This window comes from Trachypithecus francoisi, unplaced genomic scaffold, assembly GCF_009764315.1.
Source record: "Trachypithecus francoisi isolate TF-2019V2 unplaced genomic scaffold, Tfra_2.0 Lachesis_group10, whole genome shotgun sequence".
Taxonomy (NCBI): Eukaryota; Metazoa; Chordata; class Mammalia; order Primates; family Cercopithecidae; genus Trachypithecus; species Trachypithecus francoisi.
In genome coordinates, this window is record NW_022681455.1 from 86,727,900 (window position 1) to 86,755,250 (window position 27,351).

Below are 27,351 nucleotides of genomic sequence, written 5' to 3' on the forward strand. Positions count from 1 at the left end.
GATTTTCAACTCCTATTTATGTCTAACACAGCATGTTTAAAGGAAGAGCTTATAAGAAGCAGAGGTTAAAAACTACTATAAAAGGGTTATGAAGTTCAATATTTATTAAATCTTAAAGTATATTAAAGTTAAAATCCACACTTCATACAACTAATAAAACCAATATAAAAACACTTTGGTCAGGTCACATGACCAAAAACATCACATTACAAATAACAAACCCCAGTCAATATAATAAGAGAAGATGAATTCTACTACATACTGTTCTCTATGTTGCCCAGCCCAAATAATTGTTTTTCTATTTAACAGATGATTTGTGTTGATATCTTTTACTATATCACAATAATTACAAGTTAATCTTCTTCTTAATCTAATATTTCTAACTAGAGAGACTGTTATCATTGTAGAGTATCAGTCAGGTTTTAAAAAAAGAACTAATTACTGTACCTTTCAAACTTAGCTGCAGTTAAATTTTCTTTTTGCTTTCTTAAAAAATCTACCATTTGCTCTTTTTGTTCATGCACAGCTAGCAAAAATGGTGTGAGTTCATCCTGTAAAACAGCAAGAGCAACTGATAATTCACAACATTACATATTTCTCAACTGAACTGAAAACCTTATATTTATGTAGGTAAGTAAGTCCCTTCCTTTTTATTATTCTTTGCTTTCCTGTGTGCTGTTCCTTCCCTTGGAAAAACCCCTCCTCCTCCGCCTCACCACATGAACTCTGGTCATCTCCAAAACTCACTTCAACACCAGTTCCAATAGTCTTTGCTTCTGTCACAGCACTTAGCATAGTATATTGTAATGATTTTATTGTTTTCCATGTAAACCAAGAGCTTCTTGAGGGCAGTGGCTTTATCTTTTATCTCTATATTCCCAAATCTTAAGACGTATTAGTAAAAGCTTCAAGGGTTTTTATTAATGATCTAAATTATTGCATCTAGACAAGTGTTTCTTAAGCTGCATTGCAAAGAATGTTTACTTTACCAGATGGGTACACATCCAGTTACAGCCAGGAATAACCTAGAAAGGCTTAATGGTATGCTAATGCAAAGGTGGTTATGGCAAATATAAAAAATAAGAGTTAAATACAAAGAATATTTACCATAAATAAAAAGAATATAGAATTTAGCAGGTTTTTTAAAAACTTCTAAATTTTAAAATTCAACTCTGGTGCTAAGGGATTCATATAAAATATCGGTTATATATTATAAACAAATAGAAACTATCTTGAAAGCCTTGACATCTTTATCAAAATATACTGTAAGACGAGAGTTGTCAAATGCTTACAAGGGCAAAGGGGGTGACCTAAGTGAGGTACCTAGGTGGACACCACAGCAAACTAGAGAACACAGACCTCATAGAAAGGGGTAACCTCTGCACATCAGACCGAACAGTGATGTGGGCTCAAGGGACACCAGATTTGATTCTTAAGAGAAACCTAAAATCCAGATTTGTATATGAGTCTCCGCAATTTGACATGTTGACATAATTTATGAAGGCAAGTGACACATACCTATGGACCACAATTAGACTGTAGTGCCTGCATTTTTAAACTTGCCACGGATGTGTTGCCAAATGGTTGTGCAGAAAGCAAGTGTTTGCATGTAAAATATTTTCTTTCTTTAGTTTTGGATGTTTTACCAAAAAAACAGTCCCCAACATGTAATAAAATTTGCTACTAAGACTCATACCACCCACTTCATTAATTTTTCTAGCATTTATTCATTTAAAATCTATTAGTAAGTAGTTTTCTGAGATTGTTAGCCAAATAGATATTTAGTTCATAGGAATGCTGAAACTAAATGATTAAAAGAATTTATGGCCAAGCGTCATGGCCGACGCCTGTAATCCCACCACTTTGGGAGGCCGAGGCGAGCGGATCACCTGAGGGCAGGAATTCAAGACCAACCTATCCAATATGGTGAAACCCTGTCTCTACTGAAAATACAAAAAATTAGCCAAGCATGGTGGCAGGCACCTGTAATCCCAGCTATTCAGGAGGCTGAGGCAGGAGAATCTGTTGAACCCGGGAGGCAGGGGTTGCAGTGAGCCAAGATCGTGCCACTGCACTCCAGCCTGGGCGACAAGAGCGAAACTCCATCTCAAAAAAAAAAAGAATTTATATCTGTACTCTTAGTAATTTCATGGTTTTCAGAGTTTAAAACTATCATCCTGATTATGCCAAAATTCTATGAACAGACATACTGATGTAGCCCATAATGCAGCTTGCTACAATTCTAATTGAGGAAACTCCACTTGTAATAAAGATTTATTGGACTAATCACCTGAATGGTAACAAAGAGATGTGAAGTCCTGAAGGGGTCACCCTCCATTTAGTGAAATACTGCCCAGGCTGAGTGCACTAGCTCATGCCTGTAATCCCAGTACTTTTGGAAGCTGAGGCAGAAGGACCGCTTGAAGCAGCCCAGAGGTTGAGACCAGCCTGGGCAATATAGTGAAACGCTGTATCTACAAAAAGTTTAAAAATTGGCTGGGCATGATGGTGCATGTCTGTAGTCTCAGCTTCTCAGGAGGCTGAGGTAGGAGGATCACTTGAGTTCCAGGAGGTTGAAGCTGCACTGAGCTGTGATTGTGCCACTGCACTCCAGCCTAGGTGACAGAGCAAGATCCTGTCTCAAAACCATTTTAAAAAAGAAAGACTACCCATAGCAAATGTATAAAGACCCTCTGAATGGCAGTAAAGAATTAATGGTGGGAAGGAAAAGGTGTTATTCTGCAAGCTGATAGATATTGCCAATAATAGTTCTTTTAGCTTGCCAACCACAAAGTAAAGAAATATGGGCTAATATTATTGAAAAGGAGAGATTTAAAGGAAGTAGTACCTATCAAACTCCAACTCTTCTAGAGATTTCTTAACTCTAGAAGAGTTTTTGGAGATGGCAATTTACATATTATATTTATCTCTTCAGTGATTCTTAACCAGGCATGTATCAGAATTTTGAGGAATTTGCTGTTATTTAGTCAGAGACAGGGTCTTACTATGTTGTCCAGGCTAGACTCAAACTCCTGGGCTCAAGCAATAGCCCCACCTCAGCCTCCTGAGTAGCTGGAACTGCAGCCATGTTTCACCATGCCTGGCTCCAAGGAAATATTTTTAAACATATATGTCTAGGTTTTATTAGATTTACTATATCAAAATCATCAGAGGAGAGGTTAGCTTTGTAGAATTTTTTATATTTCCCTAGGTTACGGTGATGCACAGTTCTAGCTGAGAACTAGTGCCATTGACAATTACTTCCATCATCTCTCACCACATGACCAATTACCTTCATCTTTGAGGATTTGGCCAAAAAGAGGAAAGAGTAAAAGAGAAGTTTTACTCTCTGTTTTACATTTACTGAGAGTTTTTACTCTCTCTTTTACATTTACTGAAAACTGCACATAATTTGTTTGGGTAGGAATAGAATAGGGACTAGTAAACTCAAAATCCAACTTGACTTTGCTATTTATAAGCTCCTTATCTTCCACCTTCCCTGTAAAGACAGTCTAGATTCGAGAGCAGAGTTTAGACATTTATCTAAGTGGCTGTTTCTGCCAGCACAGGATAAGTCAGTTAATTACTTGAGGGTTTCCCACTTCATCACCACCTATTCAGAGCCAATCCGATTTCCTCACGGTCCTCCTAAAATTGATCTCTAAACAAGTGAGCAACTCATTAACTCTCTCCCAAACTGAAAACTATTATCCCCAAAACTGAAAAGAATCTTGTCCAGACATAAACTGGAAACAAACAAACAAACAAAAAGCAAACAACAACAAAAAAATTCTTCTTGGTATTTTCCCTCAAGTACCTAATTTCCAAATTGGCCTGCATATTTCTGGTTGCTCTCCTTTCCATTTTCCTTTCCCTTTCCATTTTTCCCTTTTAAGCCCTGCCACTGAGAGTTAAATCATTTTCATATATATTACTCTATGTAGGAATTTATCAACAGCATCAAGATTTCTTTTATTTAAAAATGTGTTAGTTTTCTTGGAATTTTAAGATAAAGCCTATTTCCAGAGCAAATTTTACTTTCCAGGGTAATTAGAAAAAAAAAAAAAAAACTTGGAAGAAAAAATTTAAAACTATTACCTTTTACAAATTCAGTGTTTTCAAAAATTTTACCATAAATACATTTAAAAAGATGTACCCTCTAATGCCTCTTTAAAAGTATCAATATTTAAAGTAACATTTTATAATTAAGTTATTTCCAAATATTTTTATGCAGGTTTTGCTTGAGCTTCCAAATACGGAAAACTGACCTGTACATAAGTCAATGTTAAAACAAATGCATTTCAAATATTTTGAAATTAAAGTTGGTTGATCTATACCTTGTTTGCTGATTCAATATCAGCATGGTGTAAAAGCAGTTTTTTTGTCATTGGGATATCCTCATTGTAGATGGCATAGTGTAAGGTAGTATTGCCATAGACATCTGGAGGGTTTGGGTCGGCACCGAGTTCTAGCAAAATAGTCGCACATTCCTCTTCCTGGCATTGTACTGCCTGTCAGTATTAGACCAAGCAATAGATTGTAAATTCTAGAGTTCAAAATAAGCATTCCACAAGTTTCACCAATGAGTTCTGTTTAAACGAGATGAATTTTATTTTATTTTATTCTATGTATTTGTATCAAATCCATCTCATGCTGAAATCATTGACTACTATGTACCTTTAGCAGAGCTGTCCTGTTTTTGTTGGCAAAGACATTAAGTTGACATCCTCTGTCCACCAGAAGAGCTACCACTTCTGGATGGCCGTTGGCACAGGCCAAATGCAGAGCAGTCCTATGAGAGGGAGACGACATTTTCAGGAAACTATCAGAAAACATAAAATCATCTGAAAACATAAAATCATCTATGTAATTATAAACATTGAGCAGCATGTGATTTCTCTGCCTTCCAAACAAATATTTAATTTTTTGTGAAGAAATCACACTTTTTACTCCCTCTTATTACTCACTACATTAATGAAAGAGCAGCCTATTTCAATAGAAAGACCTTGGCCTTTGGATTCAGTTCAACTTGGACTGGAATCCTACTTCAAACTCTGTCACTTCCCACTTACTGCTTAGCCTTTTTTGCCTCAATTTCGTCATTAATAAAATGGAGTTAAAAATACTGGCTGTTTCACAGGACACTATTGTGATGCTTGCATGAGACTCTGTACAAAGCATTTAGACAGTTCCTAGCACAAATAACAGTTCCGTATTTGTTAGATATTACAATTACTACTAATACTACTGCTTAACAAAGACAAGATTTTAGTTAAGTAAAATGATACAATTATATCTTCTTTGACGTATGTTTAACGATTAGAGGTAACATTGTATTTCGATCATTCTAAATTGCTCACTTGCTCATATTTTAACATCTCTGACTTTGGAATTCCACTTACAATTCTTGATTTACTACAACTAAAATTGGCAACATTTAAATAATTCTCTTATTGAGACATAAAATGATGGGTCATCACAGAATCCATGGTGCCTTGCAATAAGTGGAACTGGTATATACAACACATGTAGGGCCGTTCTAGTCATATAAATGTCATTTAAATAAATTTTAGTTCTTAAAAGTACCATGGAACAAGAGGACTGAAAATAAAGATGACAACAAATGTTTAAAACAAACTCATTCTTAGATTTTCAAAAAAAAAACACTTTAAGCCAAAATAAATACAGAATTCAAATGAAAGCATATGACTTATTTTATTTTCTATTTAGATTTATAGAATGGATGTAAATCAGGTACTTTCAATGATTAATATTCACATTTAAGACTGTTATAAACTTTCAAAAGAGTAGTTAAAAGTTATATTTTGGGCCGGGCGCGGTGGCTCAAGCCTGTAATCCCAGCACTTTGGGAGGCCGAGACGGGCGGATCACGAGGTCAGGAGATCGAGACCATCCTGGCTAACACGGTGAAACCCCATCTCTACTAAAAATACAAAAACTAGCCGGGCGAAGTGGCGGGCGCCTGTAGTCCCAGCTACTCGGGAGGCTGAGGCAGGAGAATGGCGTGAACCCGGGAGGCGGAGCTCGCAGTGAGCTGAGATCCGGCCACTGCACTCCAGTCCGGGCGACAGAGCGAGACTCCGCCTCAAAAAAAAAAAAAAAGTTATATTTTGCGGCCGGACACAATGGCTCACACCTGTAAGCCCAGCACTTTGGGAAGCCAAGGCAGGCAGATCACCTGAGGTGAGCAGTTCAAAACCAACCTGGACAACATGGTGAAGTCCTGTCTTTTTAAAAAATACAAAAATTAGCCAGGTGTGGTGGCGTATGCCTGTAATCCCAGCTACTCAGGAGGCTGAGGCAAGAGAATCACTTGAACCCAGATGGCAGAGGTTGCAGTGAGCCAAGATCAGCCAAGATTATGCCACTGCACTCCAGCTGGGCAACGGAGACTTGGTCTCAAAAAAAAAAAAAAAAATCCATTTTGCTATTTTCCACCTTCAGAAATGCTTAAAGGAGGAAGGAAAAGCTTAAATTGAGATTAAATTCTAATACTCTAATTTTAAATCTCTCAGCTTGTTCAAGCTAGGCAGGTAAATATGAAGTTTTTAAGGATGAAAGGGTCCTGAAAGATAGTAGAATATGTGTACTACATAACAGGTGTCCAGCTTCTGTTTGATGGATAAATTGATTGAAAGAATGAAGGCTGTGCATGGTGCCTCATGTCTGTAATTGCAGCTCTTTGGGAGGCCAAGGTGGGAGGATTATTTGGGCCCAGGAGTTTACGACCAGCCTGGACAACATGGCGACACCCTGTCTCTACAAAAAGTACAAAAATTAGCCAGGTATGTTGCACACACCAGCAGTCCCAGCTACTCAGAGGCTGAGGAGAGGATCACTTGAGCACAGGAGGTCGAGGCTGCAGTAAACCATAATCGTGCCACTGCACTCCAGCCTGGGTGAGAGCCTGTCTCAAAAAAAATTATTTTTATTTAAAAAAGCAATGGAAAATTACAGTTGGGGAGTTCAACGTGTTTACAGAAAACTCCCATAAAATAAAGCAATACTTTTGTAATAGTAATACTCACTTATGTTTGCTATTTTTTATTTTCATAAAGATACAACTAAACTAAAATTTTTAATCTATTTTTTGCATATATGTAGTAAATCTATATATAATAAAAATATATGTATGTAATAAAAATGTATTCATAGTAAAACCTTTAAGCACAGATAAAAGGATTCCCCCTTCTCCAAAAGAGGCTAAAACCACAAAAATGGTTTTCGTGGTTGGAAGATACCAAACCACAAAAATAAAATAATAGAAAGTGAGAAATTATTTTTATCTAGGCAAGTTTTGTGTATTCTTCTTTTCCCAAGGATTATTTCATTAATAATAAGCCTTTACTATAACTTTTATACATGCTCATTGCAGAAATCACAGACAAGAAAAAAAAGTTACTTATAGTACAAATGCCCAGAAATAAATGTATTCATATTTGGTACACATTTTCAGCTAAAACAAGAGCATAGTCTATGTGTACGTACACTCAAAATAATTTTTTCTCAATTGGTATAGCAAAGTACATCTTCACATGTCAAAATAAGTCTGTATCTAGTCACACCTTCAACAGCTACTATTCCATCCTATGGATGCACTGAAATTTAGTTCTAAAATCCACCGTATGGGTTCTTCTTAATACATTGAGGTTTTAAGCAGTACTGAGAAAAACAAATTGGATGTATCTCTATTTTTTACAAATATTTCAATATAATGGAATTGATGAGTGAAGGGCATATATGTTTTGTAAATGTGGTGCTTATCACCAAATTCTCTATCTGAAAAGTCATCAGCAACTTAAACTTTAAGCAGCCGTGTAAGTACCACTGTCTTCATCTTCACAAACTTTGTGGATAGGAAACAGTATTTTATTTCTTTTTTAACATGAATTATTTCTCTTGCAAGAAACACTAAATATTTTTTCCTATGTCACTTATGGATCTACAAAAAAAGTACTTTGCCCAAATTTAGAATTATTTTATTGTTGAAGATATGAAGATACATTGTTCACCTGATGTGTACGTATTACATGTGTGTGTGTTATATGTATGTATTGTAAATATTTTGCAAGTAGGTTGTCTTTTTTTCTTATTTACAGAGTGTTTTAAGTTTTATTTTGCTAAATCAACCTTCAGAATGCTTGCTTGTGAAGTTCTTAAGAAGGTCTTTGTCAACGTAAAAATGTATCTGTATAAATAGGCATGTGTGTCTTCTTCTGGTACTTTCCTTATTTTGTATACTTAAAATGTTTGATCTATATTTCATCGGGAACTCATTTTTGCGACATAAAAATCTAGTTAGTTTTCTCCAAACAGCAGGCATTTCATTTATGAATAATTCACCCTTCCTGCTAATCTAAAATGTCAACATTATCAAGCTCTAAATTCTTACATATATTTGGGCAATTCTAGATCTTCTATTCTGTTTCATTCATTTACCTGTCTTTTCAGCTGTTAATAAACAATTTGTGGAAATTAATAGCACATTTTGATATATAGAAAGGCCAGTCTTACCTCATTACAAAAAACATTTTCATGTCATCACAACAGTAAAACACAGACAAGTTTAACTTTAAAATATTAAAACTTTGATATTTTTATTTGGTTTATGTGAAGTTGATACACAAAGAGCTCACATCTTGAGAAAAACGAATGTTCCTACTCGAACAGGAACGACTTCCCACTTCAAAGTTTCCTTCTAAGGTTCTTCAGTAAAGAACGTATTTACATAGGTGTACATTTATATAAAAATAAATATTAGATATAATCTGAAGAATTTTTAGCCCAGAAATTGAAATGTCATGGGAATTATTGCTCTCCTTATGCACCTGTCTATAGAGTATATAACATCATGTTGGCCAGGAGCAGTGGCTCACGCCTGTAATCCCAGCACTCTGGGAGGCCGAGGTGGGCGGATCATCTGAGGTCAGGAGTTGGAGACAAGCCTGACCAACATGGTGAAACCCCGTCTCTACTAAAACTACAAAAATTAGCCGGTCGTGGTAGCGTGCACCTACAATCCCAGCTGCTCAGGATGTTCAGACAGGAGAATTGCTTGAACCCGGGAGGCAGAGGTGGCAGTGAGCCAAGATCGCGCCACTGCACTCCAGCCTGGGTAAAAAGAGCGAAATTCCGTCTCATAAAAACAAAAAAAAAAAATATGTTTTGAAATGTGTCCATTAAAGATAAAGTGCTGTATAGACTTAATTAACCCCTCCAAGGTTTCCCCATGCCAGGTGCTGTGGAGCCTGCGGAGGCAGGAAAGCCAGGACCCCGAGGTCAGAAGGGCTCACCCCCCACCCCACATCCCCCCGTCAAAAAGGGGGCGCTTCTCCCACACCCCCGCCTCCTCCCAGCCCCCGCCCCCAGCCCCAGCTCCTGTCACCTCTTTTTCTTGTCTCTCTCATCCAAGTCAGCGTTCCCGCGCGAAAGGATGCGCTCCACCTTGGAGACGTCACCCCGGCTGGCAGCTCTGTGGAGCTTGCCGAGGTGTTTCTCTCGGATGTTGTACCCGCGCTGGGTGAAGGGGCTGTCATCGTCCTCGACATCGCCCCCCCTGCACCTCCGCCAGCAGGTGAAGGAGCCGCAGGGCCCCTTCATGGCGGAGGCTATCAGAGACACCTCAGCACCAGTCTCCCTATCACAGCCTCAGGGGCCCAATAAGACCAAGCCACTCTGGTCAGCCACGACCTCCAACCAGGAAACTCCGCGGCTTCCAAAGTCAGAGCCAGTAACAAGCGAAGCCAAGCAGCCAGGCCGCGCCAAGCGAAAGCCGGTAAGCCCGACCGCGCATGCGGACCTCTGACAGCTCGTCACTGCGCGTGCGCACAACCAACGGATGGCCAACCGTTCTCAGCGCGCATGTGCATGGCTCACGTGTCAGAAACATCGATGACAGCTTGTTACCAGCCCTGCGTTCCCGCCCCACGTCAGTGGGAGTTGGCAGAGTTTTCAGGACATTCCCTGGGAGGGGAAGGCATCCTGAAGTTCCAGCGACTCTAGCCCCAGTCACGTGTGAAGACAGCATTCCCACGTGGGAACACATGACTGAGACTACAGCAGTTAGAGAACCTTGAGATGCTGAAGGCCTCCCCTGGGGAAACCCCCATGAGGACACTCTCTGGCGGGCAGAGCTCCATGCAAATCGCAGCTGCAGCTTGGGCACCAGCCAAGGCTGCTGAGCTCAGACCTGGGGACCTCAGAGTTTGCAGAGCACCACTCCCTGCCCAGCCAGCAGACCCTCCCGGTGCAGCTTCTGCTGCCCGCCTGTGCCCGCTCCCCTGGCTTGTGCCCAGAGCCACCAGGATGGGGCCCAGCGGCTGGTTCCGCCCCTAGGCAGCCACTGCCACTGCAGTCCAGCCTGGCCGCCTCGGTTGAGACTGACCCCGGGGTCTGCGCTGCTGAAGGAAAGACAGACAGAGGAGATGCTGGGTTGCACTCATCTCTGTCATATTAGAGGCATTCCTCAGCTGTCTGGGGATCCTGAGCGGTCTGCTCTATTTAAAAGGTCAGGACACTAACATACTGATTGGAGGCTCAATCCCCTGATGCTTAGCAACTGCGAGCTTTACCAGAGATCAATCGTTGGGCATTCACTTTAGAAACATCCAGTATTTGTACAGTATCTCTGGGGAAACGACCATGAAGGGAGACCTAAAATACATTTCTACAAACCTCTGCCCATAGCATACAGACCTGGCAGTTGGCATCCTGGAAGCTGAGCATGAGAAGAAAACTAGGGATCAGGCGCGATGACTTACACCTGTAATCCCTGCACTGTGGGAGGCCAAGGCAGGCGGATCACTTGAGCTCAGGAGTTCAAGACCAGACTGGGCAACATGGAGGAACCCAGTCTCTACAAAAATTAGCCGGGTGTGGTGGCAGGCACCTGTAGTCCCAGCTTCTCAGGAGGCTGAGACAGGAGAATCGTTTGAACCCAGGAGACGGAGGTTGCAGTGAGCGAAGATGGCACCACTGCACTCTAGCCTGGGTGACAGGATGAGACCCTGTCTAACAAAAAAGAAAAAGAAAGAAAGAAAGAAAGAAAGAAAAATGAGAGAAGAAAACTAGGAGCCATTCACATAACCCTGTTTTCAGTACAGCACTCCTGTGGCCTACTATACCTAGTGTTTGCCAGGCCAGAGACTTTCTCTTTTTTTCTTTTTTTTTTTTTTTTTTTGAGACGGAGTTGTGCTCTTGTTGCCCAGGCTAGAGTGCAGTGGCTCGATCTCAGCTCACTGCAACCTCTGCCACCCAGGTTCAAGCAATTCTCCTGCCTCAGCCTCCTGATTAGCTGGGATTACAGGCATCTGCCACCACGCCCGGCTAATTTTTTGTATTTTTAGTAGAGACAGGGTTTCATCATGTTGGCCAGGCTGGTCTCAAACTCCTGACCTCAGGTGATCCACCCCCCTTGGCCTCCCAAAGTGTTGGGATTACAGGCCTGAGCCACCGTGCCCATCCGATTTTCTGCTTTTTCAAATCTCACCTTTACCTCTACTTCCAGAAGTACCCGAAAGTGCCAATTCCTGCACCTGGCCCTTCCCAACAGACAGAAAAAACTGACTCCTAAGCCAGCGGTAGGGAGAACCAAGTCAGTTCCCACTTGTCCATGTGATTTTCAACTTCCAAATTTTACATATTTTATTTCCTTTCTCTTTCTTTTTTTTTTTTTTGGGGGGGGGTTTACATATTCTTTTAATCTTCTTACTTTTTGTTTACTCTCAAAGCTTCACTAGGCCGGGCGCGGTGGCTCAAGCCTGTAATCCCAGCACTTTGGGAGGCCGAGACGGGCGGATCACGAGGTCAGGAGATCGAGACCATCCTGTCTAACACGGTGAAACCCCGTCTCTACTAAAAATACAAAAAATTAGCCGGGCGAGGTGGCGGGCGCCTGTAGTCCCAGCTACTCGGGAGGCTGAGGCAGGAGAATGGCCTAAACCCGGGAGGCGGACCTTGCAGTGAGCTGAGATCCAGCCACAGCACTCCAGCCCGGGCAACAGAGCGAGACTCCGTCTCAAAAAAAATAAAAATAAAAATAAAAAAAAAAAAGCTTCGCTAACATGCCAGGTGATGCATACATTGAATCAGCCATCTCTACCTAGAACTGAAGCTGACCCTCTACGCCTAAAGAAATCCCAGTCCTAAGTTGACAAAAAGAAACACAGAAAACCCTACTCCCCTTTTAGTCTCCTGAGACCAACCAAGTCTCCTGAGTCCAACCCTATGGAACTATGAAAGAGGAAAGTTCCCGTGATCTTGCAATCCGGGCTGTAGTGGATTATAACAGCTGTTGTTTGTGACTGCCCAGCACCTCTCCTTTTGGTGCACCTGATGCAGACATAATCAATCATAGCATCTCATTACCCGAGGCAGAGGGATTGGCCCAGGAGTGGACATATGCTTCAGCCACGACCAATCAGAGTCCTTCCCTGGGATAAATGTGCAGCTGTTGGGAAAAGCAACTGCAGTAGAAAAAGGGCTTTGAAGATGAAAAGTTGGGCGGCACCAGCAAGGTGCCCAGGTGGGAGATGCTGATGGAGCCGGGAGGACGCTGCTGAGCCCCTGCTGGCCTGACAGCCAGCACATGATGGCAATAGAGGAGTTCAAAGTGTGCCTTCTCGGGGACACCGGTGTTGCGAAATCAAGCATTGTGTGTTGATTTGCCCAGGATTACTTTGACCACAACATCAGCCCTACCATTGAGGTGTCTTTTGTGACCAAATCTGCGCCTTGCGGAAATGACCTTCACAAGTTCCTCCTCTGGGACACTGCTGGCCAGGAACGGTTTCATTCATTGGCTCATATGCTATGGAGGATCGGCTGCAGCTGATACAGTGCATGATGTTACCCAAACAGGATTCATTTCATATCTTGAAGAAGTGGGATAAAGAGCTGAAAGAACATGGGCTGGAAAACATTGTAATGGCTATTACTGAAACAAATGCCATCTCTCAGATATTAGGGAGTTTCCCCTGAAGGATGTTGGGGAATATGCTGAATCCATGGGTGCCATCATGGTTGAGACAAGGGCAAAAAATGTTACTAATATCAAGGTATCAGCCACCAGATCTCATCCTTGGAGAGGATGAAAATGGAAACAATGGAGTGATCAAACTCAGGAAGCAAATCATGCAAACCAGCCACAGATACTGTTGACCCAAGGCCAGCTGTCCCTGGCACTTGAAGAAGCCAGACCCCATGCCCTGAGTGCTGCTGAAAGACCCCATGCTTGGTGGCCTGGCACCTCACTTTCAGAAGAGTGAGTGAGCTGGCTTTACATCCTGGAAGACCTACAGAGTGGGGCAGGAAATGTCCCTAAAACAGATTTTAGAAAACTCTGGAAAAACCCACCACATCACCACAAAATGGCAGTTAGTATATGAAATGCACATGGGAGGGATGATAGTTAATAGGTAATAAGTGTAGTTACATTTTTGCTAAAAACCTTTAAAAATTCTTGGATTTGTATAAAGGCCTACTGACTTATGATGTGTATGGGATTCTACAGTGGTGTTCCACTCAGATTTCCTGTGCTATCTATCCAAACTTCAGTAACTTCTGCAGTGCCGTTGCCTTTGTTACCTAACCAACCTTCATGGAAAGGCAGATTTAATTCGGGAGGTTAGTTTTTAGCTAGCTTTAGAAGTAAGCCTTTATTGCTTTTCTGAAGGAAATCAGAGAAGTGTCAATGGACCATCACTCAGACTGAGACTTGAGCTATTATAGAACCTGGGAAATATGTATTAGAAAACTGTTGTCTACACCTCTTTTAGTTGGTGAACATTTTTCTAAGTTGTGGTCATATATTAACAAAAAAACCAAATCAGACTAAATTATTGCATGTAATTTTGGGATTGGGAGGCCTAGTTCCTCAAAAAGCTAAATGGAATTACTGTATGATGATTACCATAACAGCTGTATTCACAATAGCCAAAAAGGGAAAATAATCCAAATGTCTATCAACAGATGAACGGATAAACAAAGTGGTCCGTGCATACAATGCAATATTCAAATATAAAAAGCTATGAAGCACTGCTGCATGCGGCAACATGAATGAGCCTTGAAAATATTACGCTAAGAGATCAAACAAGAAGTTAAAGACCATGTATTGTATGATTCCATTTCTATGACATGTCCAGAAGAGGCAACTCCATAGACACAGAAAGTAGATTAGTCATTGCCAGAGCTGGAAGAAGAAGGGATGGAGAGAGAGTAACTGCAAGGGATACAGATTTCATTTGGGAGTGAGGGACATGTTCTGGGGTTAGATCATGCTGATAGTGGTACGACTTTGAGAATATATTAAAAACCACTGAACTGTACACTTTAAAGATTGAATTTTAAGATGTATAAATTATATTGCAATACAAAGAAAATAAAGGCAGAATCCATGCGGTAGGAGGTGGTTAATCTACTTGACGGATTTATTTTCTCATCATCTTGAATATAAACAGTGGGGAGGGCCGAGCGCTAGCAGGTCAGGAGGAATCGGCAGGGCTGGGTCCCCTCTGCGCTCAGAGCCGCCCCAGCCTGTGCCCGAGGCCTGATTACAGAAGGAAACTCGGCCCTTTCCTGCCGGTATCGTGGCAGGAAGCTTCTGTCTAGGGAGGGAGGCAAACGGCCTCGGGCACGCCCCCACCTCCAGGGACAAGGGAAATGAGGGCGAGAGACCCACATGCACTGGCGGAGACGCTGCTGAGCCTCGGGAGGATGATCTGGAAGAAGCTGGGATCAGGATGACGAAACTTTTGGTGACGCAGAACAAAGGCACCACGCCCCAGGGCAGGAGGCCGGGGAGTCACCCACGACCACACTCAAGTTCAAAACGCAATTCTGAAAGGGCAAGAAAGTTCAGAAAGTCCATTGCTAGGGCCAGGAAGTAGAAACCATGGAGACCCCAGGCTCAAAGATTAGTGGTTCCAGACCCCTCGAGCCTTCACGTGTAACTACGCAATGACTGCGGGCTGAGCTGACACCAGGCCGGAAAACAGCTGCCAGTGTCCTGAGGTCTGAGCATTTGCTGCATGGTCACCTAGGGAGCGACGTCGGCCAGGAGTGCGGGAAAACGTTTCCTGTGAAGGCAGTGGATAAAGCTGAGAAATGCCACACAGCGGACAAGCCGTTTGTGAAATGCGCACAAAAGGTTTCACCAGAGGCCTACCTGAAAGAACGCCTAAAAATCCACGTAGGGGCCGGGTGTGATGGCTTATGTCTCTAATACCAGCACTTTGGGAGGCCAAGGTGGGTGGATCACTTGAGGTCAGGAGTTCGAGACCAGCCTAGCCAGCATGATGAAACCCCGTCTCTACCAAAAATATAAAAATTAGCCAGGCATAGTGGTACACGTCTAAAATACCAGCTACTTGGGAGGCTGAGGCAGGAGAATCACTTGAGCCCAGGAGGTGGAGGTTGCATTGAGCACAGATCCTGCCACTGCACTCCAGCCTGGGTGACAGAGTCAGACTCCGTCTCAAAACATACACACAGCCGGGTGCAGTGTGTCACACCTATAATCACAGCACTTTGGGAGGCCAGGGCAGGCGGATCACGAGATCAGGAAATTGAGACCAGCCTGACCAACATGGTGAAACACCATCTCGACTAAAAATACAAAACTTAGCCAGGCGTGGTGGTGGGTGTCTGTAATCCCAGTTATTTGGGAGGCTGAGGCAGGAGAATCCTTTGAACCCAGGAGGCGGAGTTTGCAGTAAACCAAGATCACGCCATTGCACTCCAGCCTGGGTGACAGAGGGAGACTCCATCTTAAAACAAAAAAAGATACACACACACATACGATGCACACACACTGGATGTAATCCCTACAGTTGTGAGCTGTGTGGAAAATTATTTACTTAAAGCACTGTCCGAGAGTTCACAGTTTAACAAAAGAGTTTGCATGCCACATGAGTGACAAAGCCTTCAAACCCAAGTCCCACCTCAAGATCACAAAAGAAGACACAGAAGGGAAACGCCTTGCATGTGGCTCCTGCACTGAGGCATTTATTTGCCAAGATGTCTGCTCCGTAAAGGCACGAGAACCATGTGCCCTGTGAAAAGATGCAGGTTGCCCACAGTGCCATCCAGCAAGGGACCCAGCCGCTGCAGGCAGCATCGATGGCAGAAGCAGAGCAGCAGCTGGAAACACAGCCTGAAGCTCGGGGTGGGGGACAGAGACACTGCCTGGGAAGTAGAGACAGATGACATGGATCATAATGAATGGGTGCCAGTTACCCATTTCTGTGGAAGTGTATGGAGCAATGTATTCAGTTGACTTCAGGCAGTGCTTAGATATTTGTAAGACTTTCCAAGGAAATGACGTTCCTCAGTTCTGACCATACCATTTCACTGCCTTGTCTGGTGATTTTGACAACTCCTGTGTCCAGTTCAGAAGTCAGAGACTTCTATCCCATCTTTAATTGCACTACACTCGCCACACCGTCAAGTGCCCTGCACAGAGTACTATGTGAATTTTCTAATCACAATCCTGTTGACTTATGGTCAAAAGAGCAGGTTTAGTAACTTAATAATTAAGTTCTTCAGAAAGACGCAGAAAATATTGGTGGGTGACCAAGAACACTGTGCAAATATAAAACCAAGTTCAAGAAATGCAGAACGGTGTTAGATTTATGTTTGGATTAATTTTACATTACAGTTTTTCACTGTTTTGTGGACAAATCATGATTGCTTTGCTGAAGTGTTTCTTCATCCATTTTGATTGCCCTGTACCTACCCCAGAAGCTGAAGTCACACAGGCTGAGCAAACCCATGATGGTGGTGATCTTGGGGCTGAGCTCTTAGGTTCTTGTGATTGGGGGCAATGCCATGCCACACCAGCTAAGATTTGTGGAGTGGTGCAGTGGTGAGGAGAAAAGGCTCTCAGAGACAAGGCTTTACATGTGTAACAGTTCTAAGGTTTCCTAGATTAAAATAATTCTTAATTGATTTTGAAATTGGATTTTTATTTAGAATTGAAATCAGAACAAGAACAGATATGTTCCTTTAGATACATTTGTGTAACTTCACAGAATGTCATCAAGATTTTGGGGTCTCCAGGGCACATGATTTATCCATAAAGGAGATGCAGTATTTTTATTTAATTGATTTAAAATCTGTTAAGTGTGTAAAAAAATAAACAATGCAGTAATCAAAAATAAAATACCTATTTAATAAAGCATGCCCTATTTAGCAACATCTTAAAGTAGGTAGCTCAAGGTTAACTATATAGACCTGAAAATTATTAAAATGTTACTTTTGAAATATTTTCAGTATCAATTTTTCATAAATTTAATCTGGCTTCCAATAACTGTCCACATTAGGAAGGTGTCACGGGCTAACTGTCTCTCACAAAATTCGTAAATTGAAGTTATGTTGAAGTCTTAACCTATGTGCCTTAAAATCTGACTGTATTTCGAGACAGGTCCTGTATATTAAAAGTAAAATGAGTCCTTATGGGTGGGCCCTAATCCAATGTGACTGGCATCCTTACAAGAGATTAGGACACAAACAGGCACAGAGTAGAGACCATGTGAAGGCAGAGGGAGAAGACGGCCATCTACAAGCTAGACACCTGCAGATTGGTACTCAAGTGATACCACAGGGGACCCTCTGCAGGTTTCTGGTGCTGTCTGTGCATCTCCCTCCCTTCCAGTGCTCTGTCTTGCAAATTCTGGCTGCCTTGGCCTCTAAACTCTATCTCCCTGACTTAGTGAATTAACCGGGCTTCATTTCCACTCCCTGTACTGAGGCCTGGAATCTGCCTTTAGGCACTAAGCTGGTGTAATTGTAGAACTTACTTTTTCAGTTTTCTTCTTAGGTATTATCGCCCTGTGTTGTCTGTTATGTAACATCTGGAAAACCGTTGTCTCAGGTATCTTGTCCAGTCTTCTAGGTAAGGTATGGGGGAAACCTGAGACCTATTACTCGATCTTGGCTAAAAACTGCTCTTGAATCGTCCAGATTGGAACAATTTCCAAAGGAAGTGGGAGACTCTATATTAGTAGCCAATTGGTAAGCAGGTCAAATTTCTAAGATTTCTCTAGCTCATTTGTGTTGAAATTTGACTAAAATGGTTGATGTTTGACTGTGGACACATTTGAGAAAACTTAGATAAAGGGGAATCTGGGTGGAACGGATCCATGACATTAACCCTTTCAGATGAACACATTCACATCCCAGAATCTCAGATATTTCTGGTTCTATTTGCTTACATCCAAAATTAAGACTTTTCTGCATTCAGGCCTATTTGTTTGGATGATGTCAAAGGTGGATGGAAATAATCTTTGCATTGTTCTCATGGGAAGCATAATACATTATAGTTATTTGTGATTTTTTTTTTTTTTTTTTGAGATGGAGATTTGCTCTTGTCACCCAGACTGGAGTTCAATGGCATGATCTCGGCTCACTGCAACCCCTCCACCTCCTGGGTTCAAGTGATTCTCCTGCCACAGTCTCCCTAGTAGCTGGGATTATAGGTGCCTGCCACCACACCTGGCTTATTTTTGTATTTTTAGTAGAGACAGGGTTTCACCATGTTGGCCAGGCTGGTCTCGAACTCCTGACCTTAGGTAATCCACCCGCCTCGGCCTCCCAAAGTGCTGGGATTACGGGCGTGAGCCACTGTGCCCAGCCTGTGATTTTTTTTAAGAGACAGGGCCTCACTCTATCACCCAGGCTGGAGTGCAGTGGTGCAATCATAGCTCACTGCAGCCTTTAACTCCTGGGTTCAAGCAATCCTCCTACTTCTACCTCCTGAGTAGCTAGAACCACAGATGCATGCTACCATGCCTTCCAAATTTTTAAAACTTTTTAGAGATGAGGTCTTGCTGTGTTGCCCTGGATGGTCTCAAACTTTTAGCCCCAAGCGATCTTCCCACCTCAGCCTCCCAAAGTGCTGGGATTACAGGCATCCAGCCTAAAATAAATTTTTAAGAAGCAGCTGACAACTTGCATTAATGCATGGAAAGTCAACATTGGAAATATGACTGCCCAGAATTCTGCAAGTGTTGATAATGGCTAAAGAAAGCTATTCCATCTAGCAAATTTTAGGCTAAGAAATTTTGTGGAATTGCAACTACTGTGATAATGTATGAGAGGATCATGTGCCTCGTAAGAGACGTTTAAAAATCAAGAGGTTCATAATCAATAGCTTAAAAACAAACTCATACTGCTTGTATCCCATGCAATTCTGGGGCAGGGGCAATGGGTGAGGTAAAGTAATAAACAACTCTTCTTTATGTTTCTTTTGGAAGTCCCACCATCTATAGCACTTAACACAGGATCAGACAAAAAGTTCCCAGCACATATTTAGATTTACTGGTTGATGGCCATCATCAGAATGGCTGCTCTTGTCCACATCAAGGAATCTGAGTATCCATGAACAGATTTACTGGTGACTGGTACAAATAATAAATCTTACAACAATCAAAGTAATTTAAAATATAAATGTTTTTAATCTTTGTCAGTTGGAAAGGCAGAAAACTTTAAGATTATACTCCCTAAAGCAGCGTTTTTCTTAACAGCGAAAAGATGGAAACAACCCAAATATCCATCAATAGATAAATAGAGGAATAAATAAATTGTTTTATGTACATAAGTGGAATAGTACTAGGCCATAAAAAGAAAGTACTCATGCTTAGCTATAGAATCAACATAGGTTGCTACAACTTGGAAGAACCTCAAATATATTATGCTAACTGAAAGAAGCCAGACACAAAGGGGTACATATTACATGATTCCATTTATTTGCTATATCAAGAATAGGCAAATCCATAGAGACAGAAAGCAGATTATGTCCCTATTCACTTCTTGGTCTCCTCTGTTCCAAAAGACCCCCACAGGCTCCTCTGGGGCTTCCATCATCCTGTGACCTGCAGGTACCAGCAGATCTGTTGGGAGACCATTCAGATACTCCAGAAGCTGGGAAATTGACTAATGGCCTTTGAGGTTGTGGCTGTAACTTCACCCTGCAGGGGTGGGCTTTGCAGGATCCTTCCCAAAAGGATCTCTATAGAGAATGTGACGTGGGAAACTTTTAGAAACATAGCTTCTATAGGAAACAAATGAGAAAACCAGACCACTAAGGATCAGTATAAAAATTCTTGGAGAAATCGGCCGGGCGCGGTGGCTCAAGCCTGTAATCCCAGCACTTTGGGAGGCCGAGACGGGCGGATCACGAGGTCAGGAGATCGAGACCATCCTGGCTAACACGGTGAAACCCCGTCTCTACTAAAAAAATACAAAATTAGCCGGGCGAGATGGCGGGCGCCTGTAGTCCCAGCTACTCGGGAGGCTGAGGCGAGAGAATGGCGTAAACCCGGGAGGCGGAGCTTGCAGTGAGCTGAGATCTGGCCACTGCACTCCAGCCTGGGCGACAGAGCGAGACTCCGTCTCAAAAAAAAAAAAAAAAAAAAAAAAATTCTTGGAGAAATCAAAGATGCCATATGGTAGCAAGACTGTGTGAAAGTAAAGAAGGTAGTCAGCATGGAGAAATGTTCAGCCAGATTCCAAATCTTAATCTGAACAAGAAAATTCCTACTGGAGTAAAGCTGTTGTGGGAATCAGGAGACTGGAGAGACCAATAGGTGGATCAGGAGGATTTTATTGAGTGCACTGGTGGATTAATATCAAGGGACTGGGCCTAGAACAAAGACAGGACTTGACTTTTTTTTTTTTTTTGACACGGAGTCTCGCTCTGTCACCCAGGCTGGAGTGCAGTGGCACGATCTGGGCTCACTGCGAGCTCCGCCTCCCGGGTTCACAGGACTTGACTTTTATCCACACTTCTAAAAGGGGGTTGGCTAGCTTGAAACAAGCTTACAGTGGCATGAAGTGTAGTAGAGCAAAAGTGAGTGTACAGAAGCAGAACAAAGGCAGTAAATCAAACTGTGATAGGTTCATAACTCAGACTTACATGTGACTCTTGCTATGGGGCCTAGATGGCTGTTATGTAGGTTTGCTCAAGTCCCTTGCAGGAGCTTATAACCTTCGCTATGGTGCCTAGATGGCTGCAATCCAGGCCTGCTCAGGCATCTTATGACTTCACTGTGCTGCTTAGATGAAAAACAGAATACTTTGAGTTAGTAGTTACAGAAAACAGGAACCTATAAACTCATAAGTTTTCTCACACTATAGGGGAAAGGAAAATAACAATTTGTTTTTCTTCTCCTCATGTTGAGGGAGTGCTGGGAGACTCTCCAGAGCACATTCCTTGGAGCCCTGGCTTCTTAGATAATGTTATTGAGACTTTGCCTGGGTCTGGAGTTTGCCTGTTACTTCTTTTGGGATGAGTCAACCTAATACAGAAAGCTTGTTTCTCTAAAAAAACTTTGTTTTTCTCTTTTTATTTTTCTTTATTTTACTTTCCTGCCCCAAAGCCATGTAAAAGCAGCATGTGTAGAAACGTCTTCACCTGCCATGCCTCCCTTTGGAGGCGTATCATACCTAATTCTGGACACAAATCATGAGTGTGAGGAATGCAGAGAGAAGACATACACATGTAAACAATGTGGAAAAGTCTTCATTTCTCACCAGTGTCCAAGGACACATGGTAATACACACTGGAAGTTGATATTATGAATGTACAGTATGTGGGAAAGCCTTTGATTTTCCCAATTCATTGCAAATCCATCAGAGAACTCACACTGAAGAGAAACCTTACAAATGAAATCAATGTGGGAATCCTTCACTTTTTCCAGGTCCTGTCAAATACATGAAAGAATTCACACTAGCAAAAGACTATGAATATAGGGAATGTAGGAAAAGATCCATTTTTCCTTTGTCTCTTAAAATACATGAAAGGATTCACACTGGATAAAAATTCTATAAATGTAAGAAATGTGGTAAAGCTTTCAGATATTTCAGTTCCCTTGATAACCACGAACTATAGCAAAACCCTATCAATATAAGGAATGTGTTAAGATTTTGCTCATTCCAGCCACCTTCATAATCATAATTAAACTCATACTAGGGAGAAACTCTATGAATGTAATTAATGAGGTAAAACCTTCAGATATTCCAGTTCCCTCCATAACCGTAAAAGAACTCATACTGGTGTGAAGCCATACAAATATAAGAAATGTGAGGCCGGGGGCAGTGGCTCAAGCCTGTAATCCCAGCACTTTGGGAGGCCGAGATGGGCGGATCACGAGGTCAGGAGATCGAGACCATCCTGGCTAACACGGTGAAACCCCGTCTCTACTAAAAAATACAAAAAACTAGCCGGGCGAGGTGGCGGGCGCCTGTAGTCCCAGCTACTCGGGAGGCTGAGGCAGGAGAATGGTGTAGACCCAGGAGGCAGAGCTTGCAGTGAGCTGAGATCTGACCACTGCACTCCAGCCTGGGCAACAGAGCGACACTCCATCTCAAAAAAAGAAAGAAAGAAATGTGGTAAACACTTCACTCATTCCAGTCACCTGCATAACCATGAAACAACTCATACTGGGGAGAAACTCTACAAATGTAGGGAACGTAGGAAAGCATTTGTTTTTCCATGTTCTCTTGTAAGACGTTAAAATATTCACACTGGAGAAAAACCCTATGTGTGTAAGAAATGTGGTAAAGTATTCACTCTTATTTGTTCCCTTTAACTACATGGAAGAACTCACACTGGACCGGTATGGTGACTTACATCTGTAATTCCAGCACTTTGGAAGGCCAAGGTAGGTGGATCACCTGAGGTTAGGAGTTTGAGACCAGCCTGGCCAACATGGCAAAAGACTGTCTCTACTAAAAAATATAAAAATTAGCTAGGCATGGTGACGTGCACCTGTAGTCCCAGCTACTCAGGAGGCTAAGGCAGGAGAATCGCTTGAAACTGGGAGTGAGCCAAGATCATGCCATTGCATTCCAGCCTGGGTGACAGAGAAAGACTCCCCCAGAGGAGAGGGAAGGGGAAGGGAGGGGAGGGGAGAAAAAGAAAAGAAAGGAAAGAGAACTCATACTGTAAAGAAACCTTATAAAAGTAAGACATGTCATCAAGCTCTCATCCTTAGATGTTTAGTTCCAGGAACCAACTCTCATACATCCTTTCTCAGTTGAGTTTCTATCACTTATAACTGAAAGAATTCTGGCAATGGGCTATAACACAACTATCAAAAGAATAAGGTGGATTTGTATGTACAGACATATTTTTCTGCAATATATTAAGGGAAAATAGCAATAGCAATTTTCAGAGCATTGGTATATTATGCCTGTTTTGTTGTTTTTAAAAGATATATATTGTTCTATTAATAGTGAGAACTGGAAAAAGAGGAGAATGTTCACTTCAACACATATAAGACTTTAAAACATATATACATATACATATATATTTAATCACAGAATAAAACAAAATGTTATAAAATTAAATGCTATACATAAATTTTGCATCAAAGCCCAATTATCAAAATTTATTTCAGCTCAATTTCCATAAAAGCCTATGGAATGTACTTCCTAGGAAGGAATAAGAATAAAAATAACAAACTGAATTACAAAGAAACATGAATGACATGGTTCTTATGAGCTCATTAGTGTTTTATAGAACTCTCTTCAATCTCCCTCTGAAAAGCAAAATCCAGAAAATGGTTATTTCACCATCCTTCTACAACTCCAGAAAAGTGAAGTATACACACTTGAAATCAAATGATTTCTGGACAGTTTTTAAAAATATATTCATGTTACTATCTATGGTGCAACAATACAAGAAACTGAGGAAGGGAAATACATCTGAAGAAGCTGAAATAAAATACTCAAATCAAGGTATAGAATTTTGCTACCTGTCATAAATTCAAGGTCACACAAAGGGTGGACCATAAGAATAGGACACACAATTAGTCAACACAGAAGGCTATCCTTTTTCCACATCAGTGTTTTCATCTCAAATATCAAATCCATACCCTTCTAGAGCACTTCCTAAATTCCCTATGCTATACCATTTGAGATGTTTAACACTCCATGATTGAGGCAAAATGTATTGCATATAACTTAAATAAGAACAAAGAAGGCCTACTCATTATAATGAATCATGTGAATAAAAATTAATATAAGCTTAGATTTAAGCTAAAATAGAAATGAAATCTGAAAAACTCCATGTTATAAAAAGGAACAAGGAACGTATGAATGTTACTAACCTATCTACAAAATCTAAACCAAGATAAAGTAGAAATTAAATTGAAAAATCAATGTGATTTGGGAGGCCGAGGTGGGTGGATCACCTGAGGTCAGGAGTTTGAGACCAGCCTGGCCAAAATGGTGAAACGCCGTCTCACTAAAAATACAAAAATTAGCCAGGCATGGTAGCAGGCACCTGTAATACGAGCTACTCGGGAGGCTAAGGCATGAGAATCACTTGAACCCAGGAGACTGAGATTGCAATGAGCTGAGATCATGCCACTGCACTCCAGCCTGGGTGACAAAGCGAAGCTCCATCTTAAAAACAAAACAAAATAAAATAAATACAAAAAAAAAAAAAATAGCTGGTCATGGTGGCGGGCACCTATAATCCCAGCTACTCAGGAGGCTAAGACAGGAGAATTGCTCGAATTCAGGAGGCAGAGGTTGCAGTAAGCCGAGATAGCCCCATGCATTCCAGCCTGGGTGACAGAGCAAGACTCCATCTCAAAAAAAAAAAAAAAAAAGTGGTTTTTTTTTTTTTTTTAAGTTGAATAATTGGTTTTTATCTTAAAACACATCTAGAGGCAAAAATTTTAAAAAAGAATAAAAGGTTTTAATATCAACATTTTGCTGAAACTGATGCAGAAATGAACATTACTTTTTGAACTTCTTTGCAACAAGATTTTTTTGAAGTAAAAATACCTTTCAATGATCAAATAATAAATCTAACATAAATTCTACATTTAGTAGCATCCAAAAAATAACAATTATTTTTTACTCAAATTTAAAAAACAAACATAACCACACTTAATGGGAAAAAATGTAATACTCTTTCTAAAGCATGAAAACAGATACCAAATACTGTGTGTTCTTCAATGGACCACAAATGCTACACTGACACTATGGCCCATAGTGGGTTTGAAAAGATATAACAAGATTCAATTTTGTTATTTCATCACTATAATTTTAATCATTAGGCATATTAATGTCACATACAGTTTTTAAAATATAAATATTTTTAAAAGCTGTGTTTTACAATATGATACCAAGAACACACAGCAAATACAGGTTGTACAGTTAATCATTTTGACTATGTCAGTAATATAATCAGAATACTGCAATGGTAAGAGAAAAATGCTTTTTTTTTTTCTTCTTGAGACAGGGTCTCAACTTTGTCACTCAGGCTGGAATGCCATGGCACAATCACACCTCACTCTCACTGCAGCCTCAACCTCCTGGGCTCAAGGATCCTCCAGCCTCAGTCTCCTGAGTAGCTGGAACTACATGCATGCACCACCACACCCAGCTAATTTTTTTTTTTTTTCCTGAGACGGAGTCTCGCTCTGTCGCCCAGGCTGGAGTGCAGTGGCGCAATCTCAGCTCACTGCAAGCTCCGCCTCCCGGGTTCCCGCCATTCTCCTGCCTCAGCCTCCCAAGTAGCTGGGACTACAGGCGCCCACCACCTCACCTGGCTAGTTTTTTGTATTGTTAGTAGAGACGGGGTTTCATCGTGTTAGCCAGGATGGTCTCGATCTCCTGACCTCGTGATCCGCCCGTCTCAGCCTCCCAAAGTGCTGGGATTACAGGCTTGAGCCACCGCGCCCGGCCTTTTTTTTTTAATTTACTTTTAGTAGAGACAGGGTCTCACTATGTTGCCCAGGCTAGTCTCGAACTCCTGGGCTCAAGTGATCCTCCTGCCTCAGCCTCCCAAGGTGCTGCGATTACAAGTGTGAGCCACAACCTGGTCTGAAAAATACCTTGTTTTTAATCATTCCCATTCAGCAACAGTAAAAATGCTCTATGGACAACATTGGCTCTGAATAACACATTTCATTTCTGCTTCAAACTTCCTATGCTGTCTATCACTGTTTTTAATGACTGCATAGCTCAACAGAAAAATGCATCCCATTGACAGTCTCAATAATAAGTCTGATTAGGCAGATAAATTCCCAATCATAAAAGCTTTTATTTTAAGACAAGTACAAGATGGAAATCAGACTCACTGTAATTAGGATGAAAAGGCAACTCTAAGAAGAACCCTGTACATATGACATCTATTGCATTTTTATGCACTAGTCTTACATTCCCTTCCTTTCTTCCTCATCTTTGAAGTGCTAAAGGTAATTACACTAAAAAGTTACTACCAGGCTTAATATGAGAGAACCATGTGTACAAGAAAACAAGACTTTCAGATAGGCAATCTCCAAATATTTTCTATTTTATATGCATTTATGATTTTTCTTATAAAGAGGGAGTGTTTTATGTGCAACACCTGCAAATGGAAATAAATCTACCTTTCACTCAAGCCCAAATAATCAAATATAAAACATAGACATTAAAGCAAACTACAATGGCAGCAGTGATTCTTAGGGCAGCATGTGCAAAATCCAGTCTTTTGCTATCTACTTACATCACTGTGGTCAGAAAAGAAATGTGCCAAAACTACCTTTCCCATTCCACTTGAACTGGTTCCCCACAATCCCAACAAACATCTCCTGTGACATTAAGTTGTCATCAGCTTGAGTGATCCCCAGTTCACTCAACCTTTTCTTCTTCATCTGGCCTTTTTGTGTGGAGGCAGCAATTAGTTCATTTACAATTTCACAATTTCCCTCGACTTGCTCAGAAGGGTCAGTTCTTGCATAAAGCTCCATTTTACCAGTTGCACACTGCATCAGTTCTTCTAGATCCACTCCTTCAGTCACATCTGGCTCTCCACTTGTCTGAATTTTAAGTGCTTTATTTTCTGGAGAAACAAACAAATAATAACAAAGTTAAATATACAAGCTAACCCAACTAAAACATGTATTTCTACACAGTCTGTTACAGCTTTCAGGTTTCTTTCAGTAAAGGATTTCTGCTGTCCTCTAACTGGATTTTACAAATTGTTTGCCATAAGATTCTCAACAAGCAGCTGCCTTGCTTTCTATGCCAAGGTTCCCTGAACCTCAGGCAGGATCAACAATTTTGAACTCTTCCTTCACCCTTTTCATCCCAGAATCACTTTTACTCAACAGACATTTCCTGGATAGTTACTATGTCAGGAGCTAGGATGCAGACTGATAAGATAGCGCCACTTTTCTAAATGAAGTCCCAATCTAGCAGCTAATTCTAGATAGGCCCCATGATCCCCACCCCTGGGATTACTTTCATGGCTATAAAATGGCAGAAGAATTTTGCACTGTAATTTTACAATGTAATTAAGATTGCTTATCAGTTTTCTCCAGCTGGTTGCAAAAG

At 41.3% G+C, this 27,351-nt stretch overlaps 2 protein-coding genes and 1 pseudogene across 4 annotated transcripts in view; 1 reads left to right on the forward strand and 2 right to left on the reverse strand.

The window, feature by feature from the left end:
* The window catches only part of LOC117088589 (putative ankyrin repeat domain-containing protein 26-like protein), a 142,497-nt gene extending 132,732 nt beyond the window's left edge, over positions 1-9,765 (reverse strand). The window contains exons 1-4 of the mRNA XM_033219845.1: positions 9,407-9,765; positions 4,678-4,792; positions 4,338-4,511; positions 448-551 (exon numbers count right to left, since the gene is read on the reverse strand). Coding sequence (XP_033075736.1) covers positions 448-551; positions 4,338-4,511; positions 4,678-4,792; positions 9,407-9,621 — 608 coding nt within the window. The 5' untranslated portion in view covers positions 9,622-9,765. The remainder of the gene's footprint in view (positions 1-447; positions 552-4,337; positions 4,512-4,677; positions 4,793-9,406) is intronic.
* Positions 9,766-12,365: 2,600 nt separating this feature from the next.
* Positions 12,366-15,241, forward strand: LOC117088590 (annotated as a pseudogene).
* A 10,488-nt stretch (positions 15,242-25,729) lies between these two features.
* Positions 25,730-27,351, reverse strand: part of SHCBP1 (SHC binding and spindle associated 1) — a 54,117-nt gene continuing 52,495 nt past the window's right edge. For 2 of the 3 annotated variants that reach the window (XM_033218290.1, XM_033218288.1), the window contains one exon: positions 25,730-26,857. In XM_033218290.1, the coding sequence (XP_033074181.1) occupies positions 26,532-26,857 (326 nt within the window). In that variant the 3' untranslated portion in view covers positions 25,730-26,531. The remainder of the gene's footprint in view (positions 26,858-27,351) is intronic. The other variant, XM_033218289.1, reaches the window with a different exon arrangement.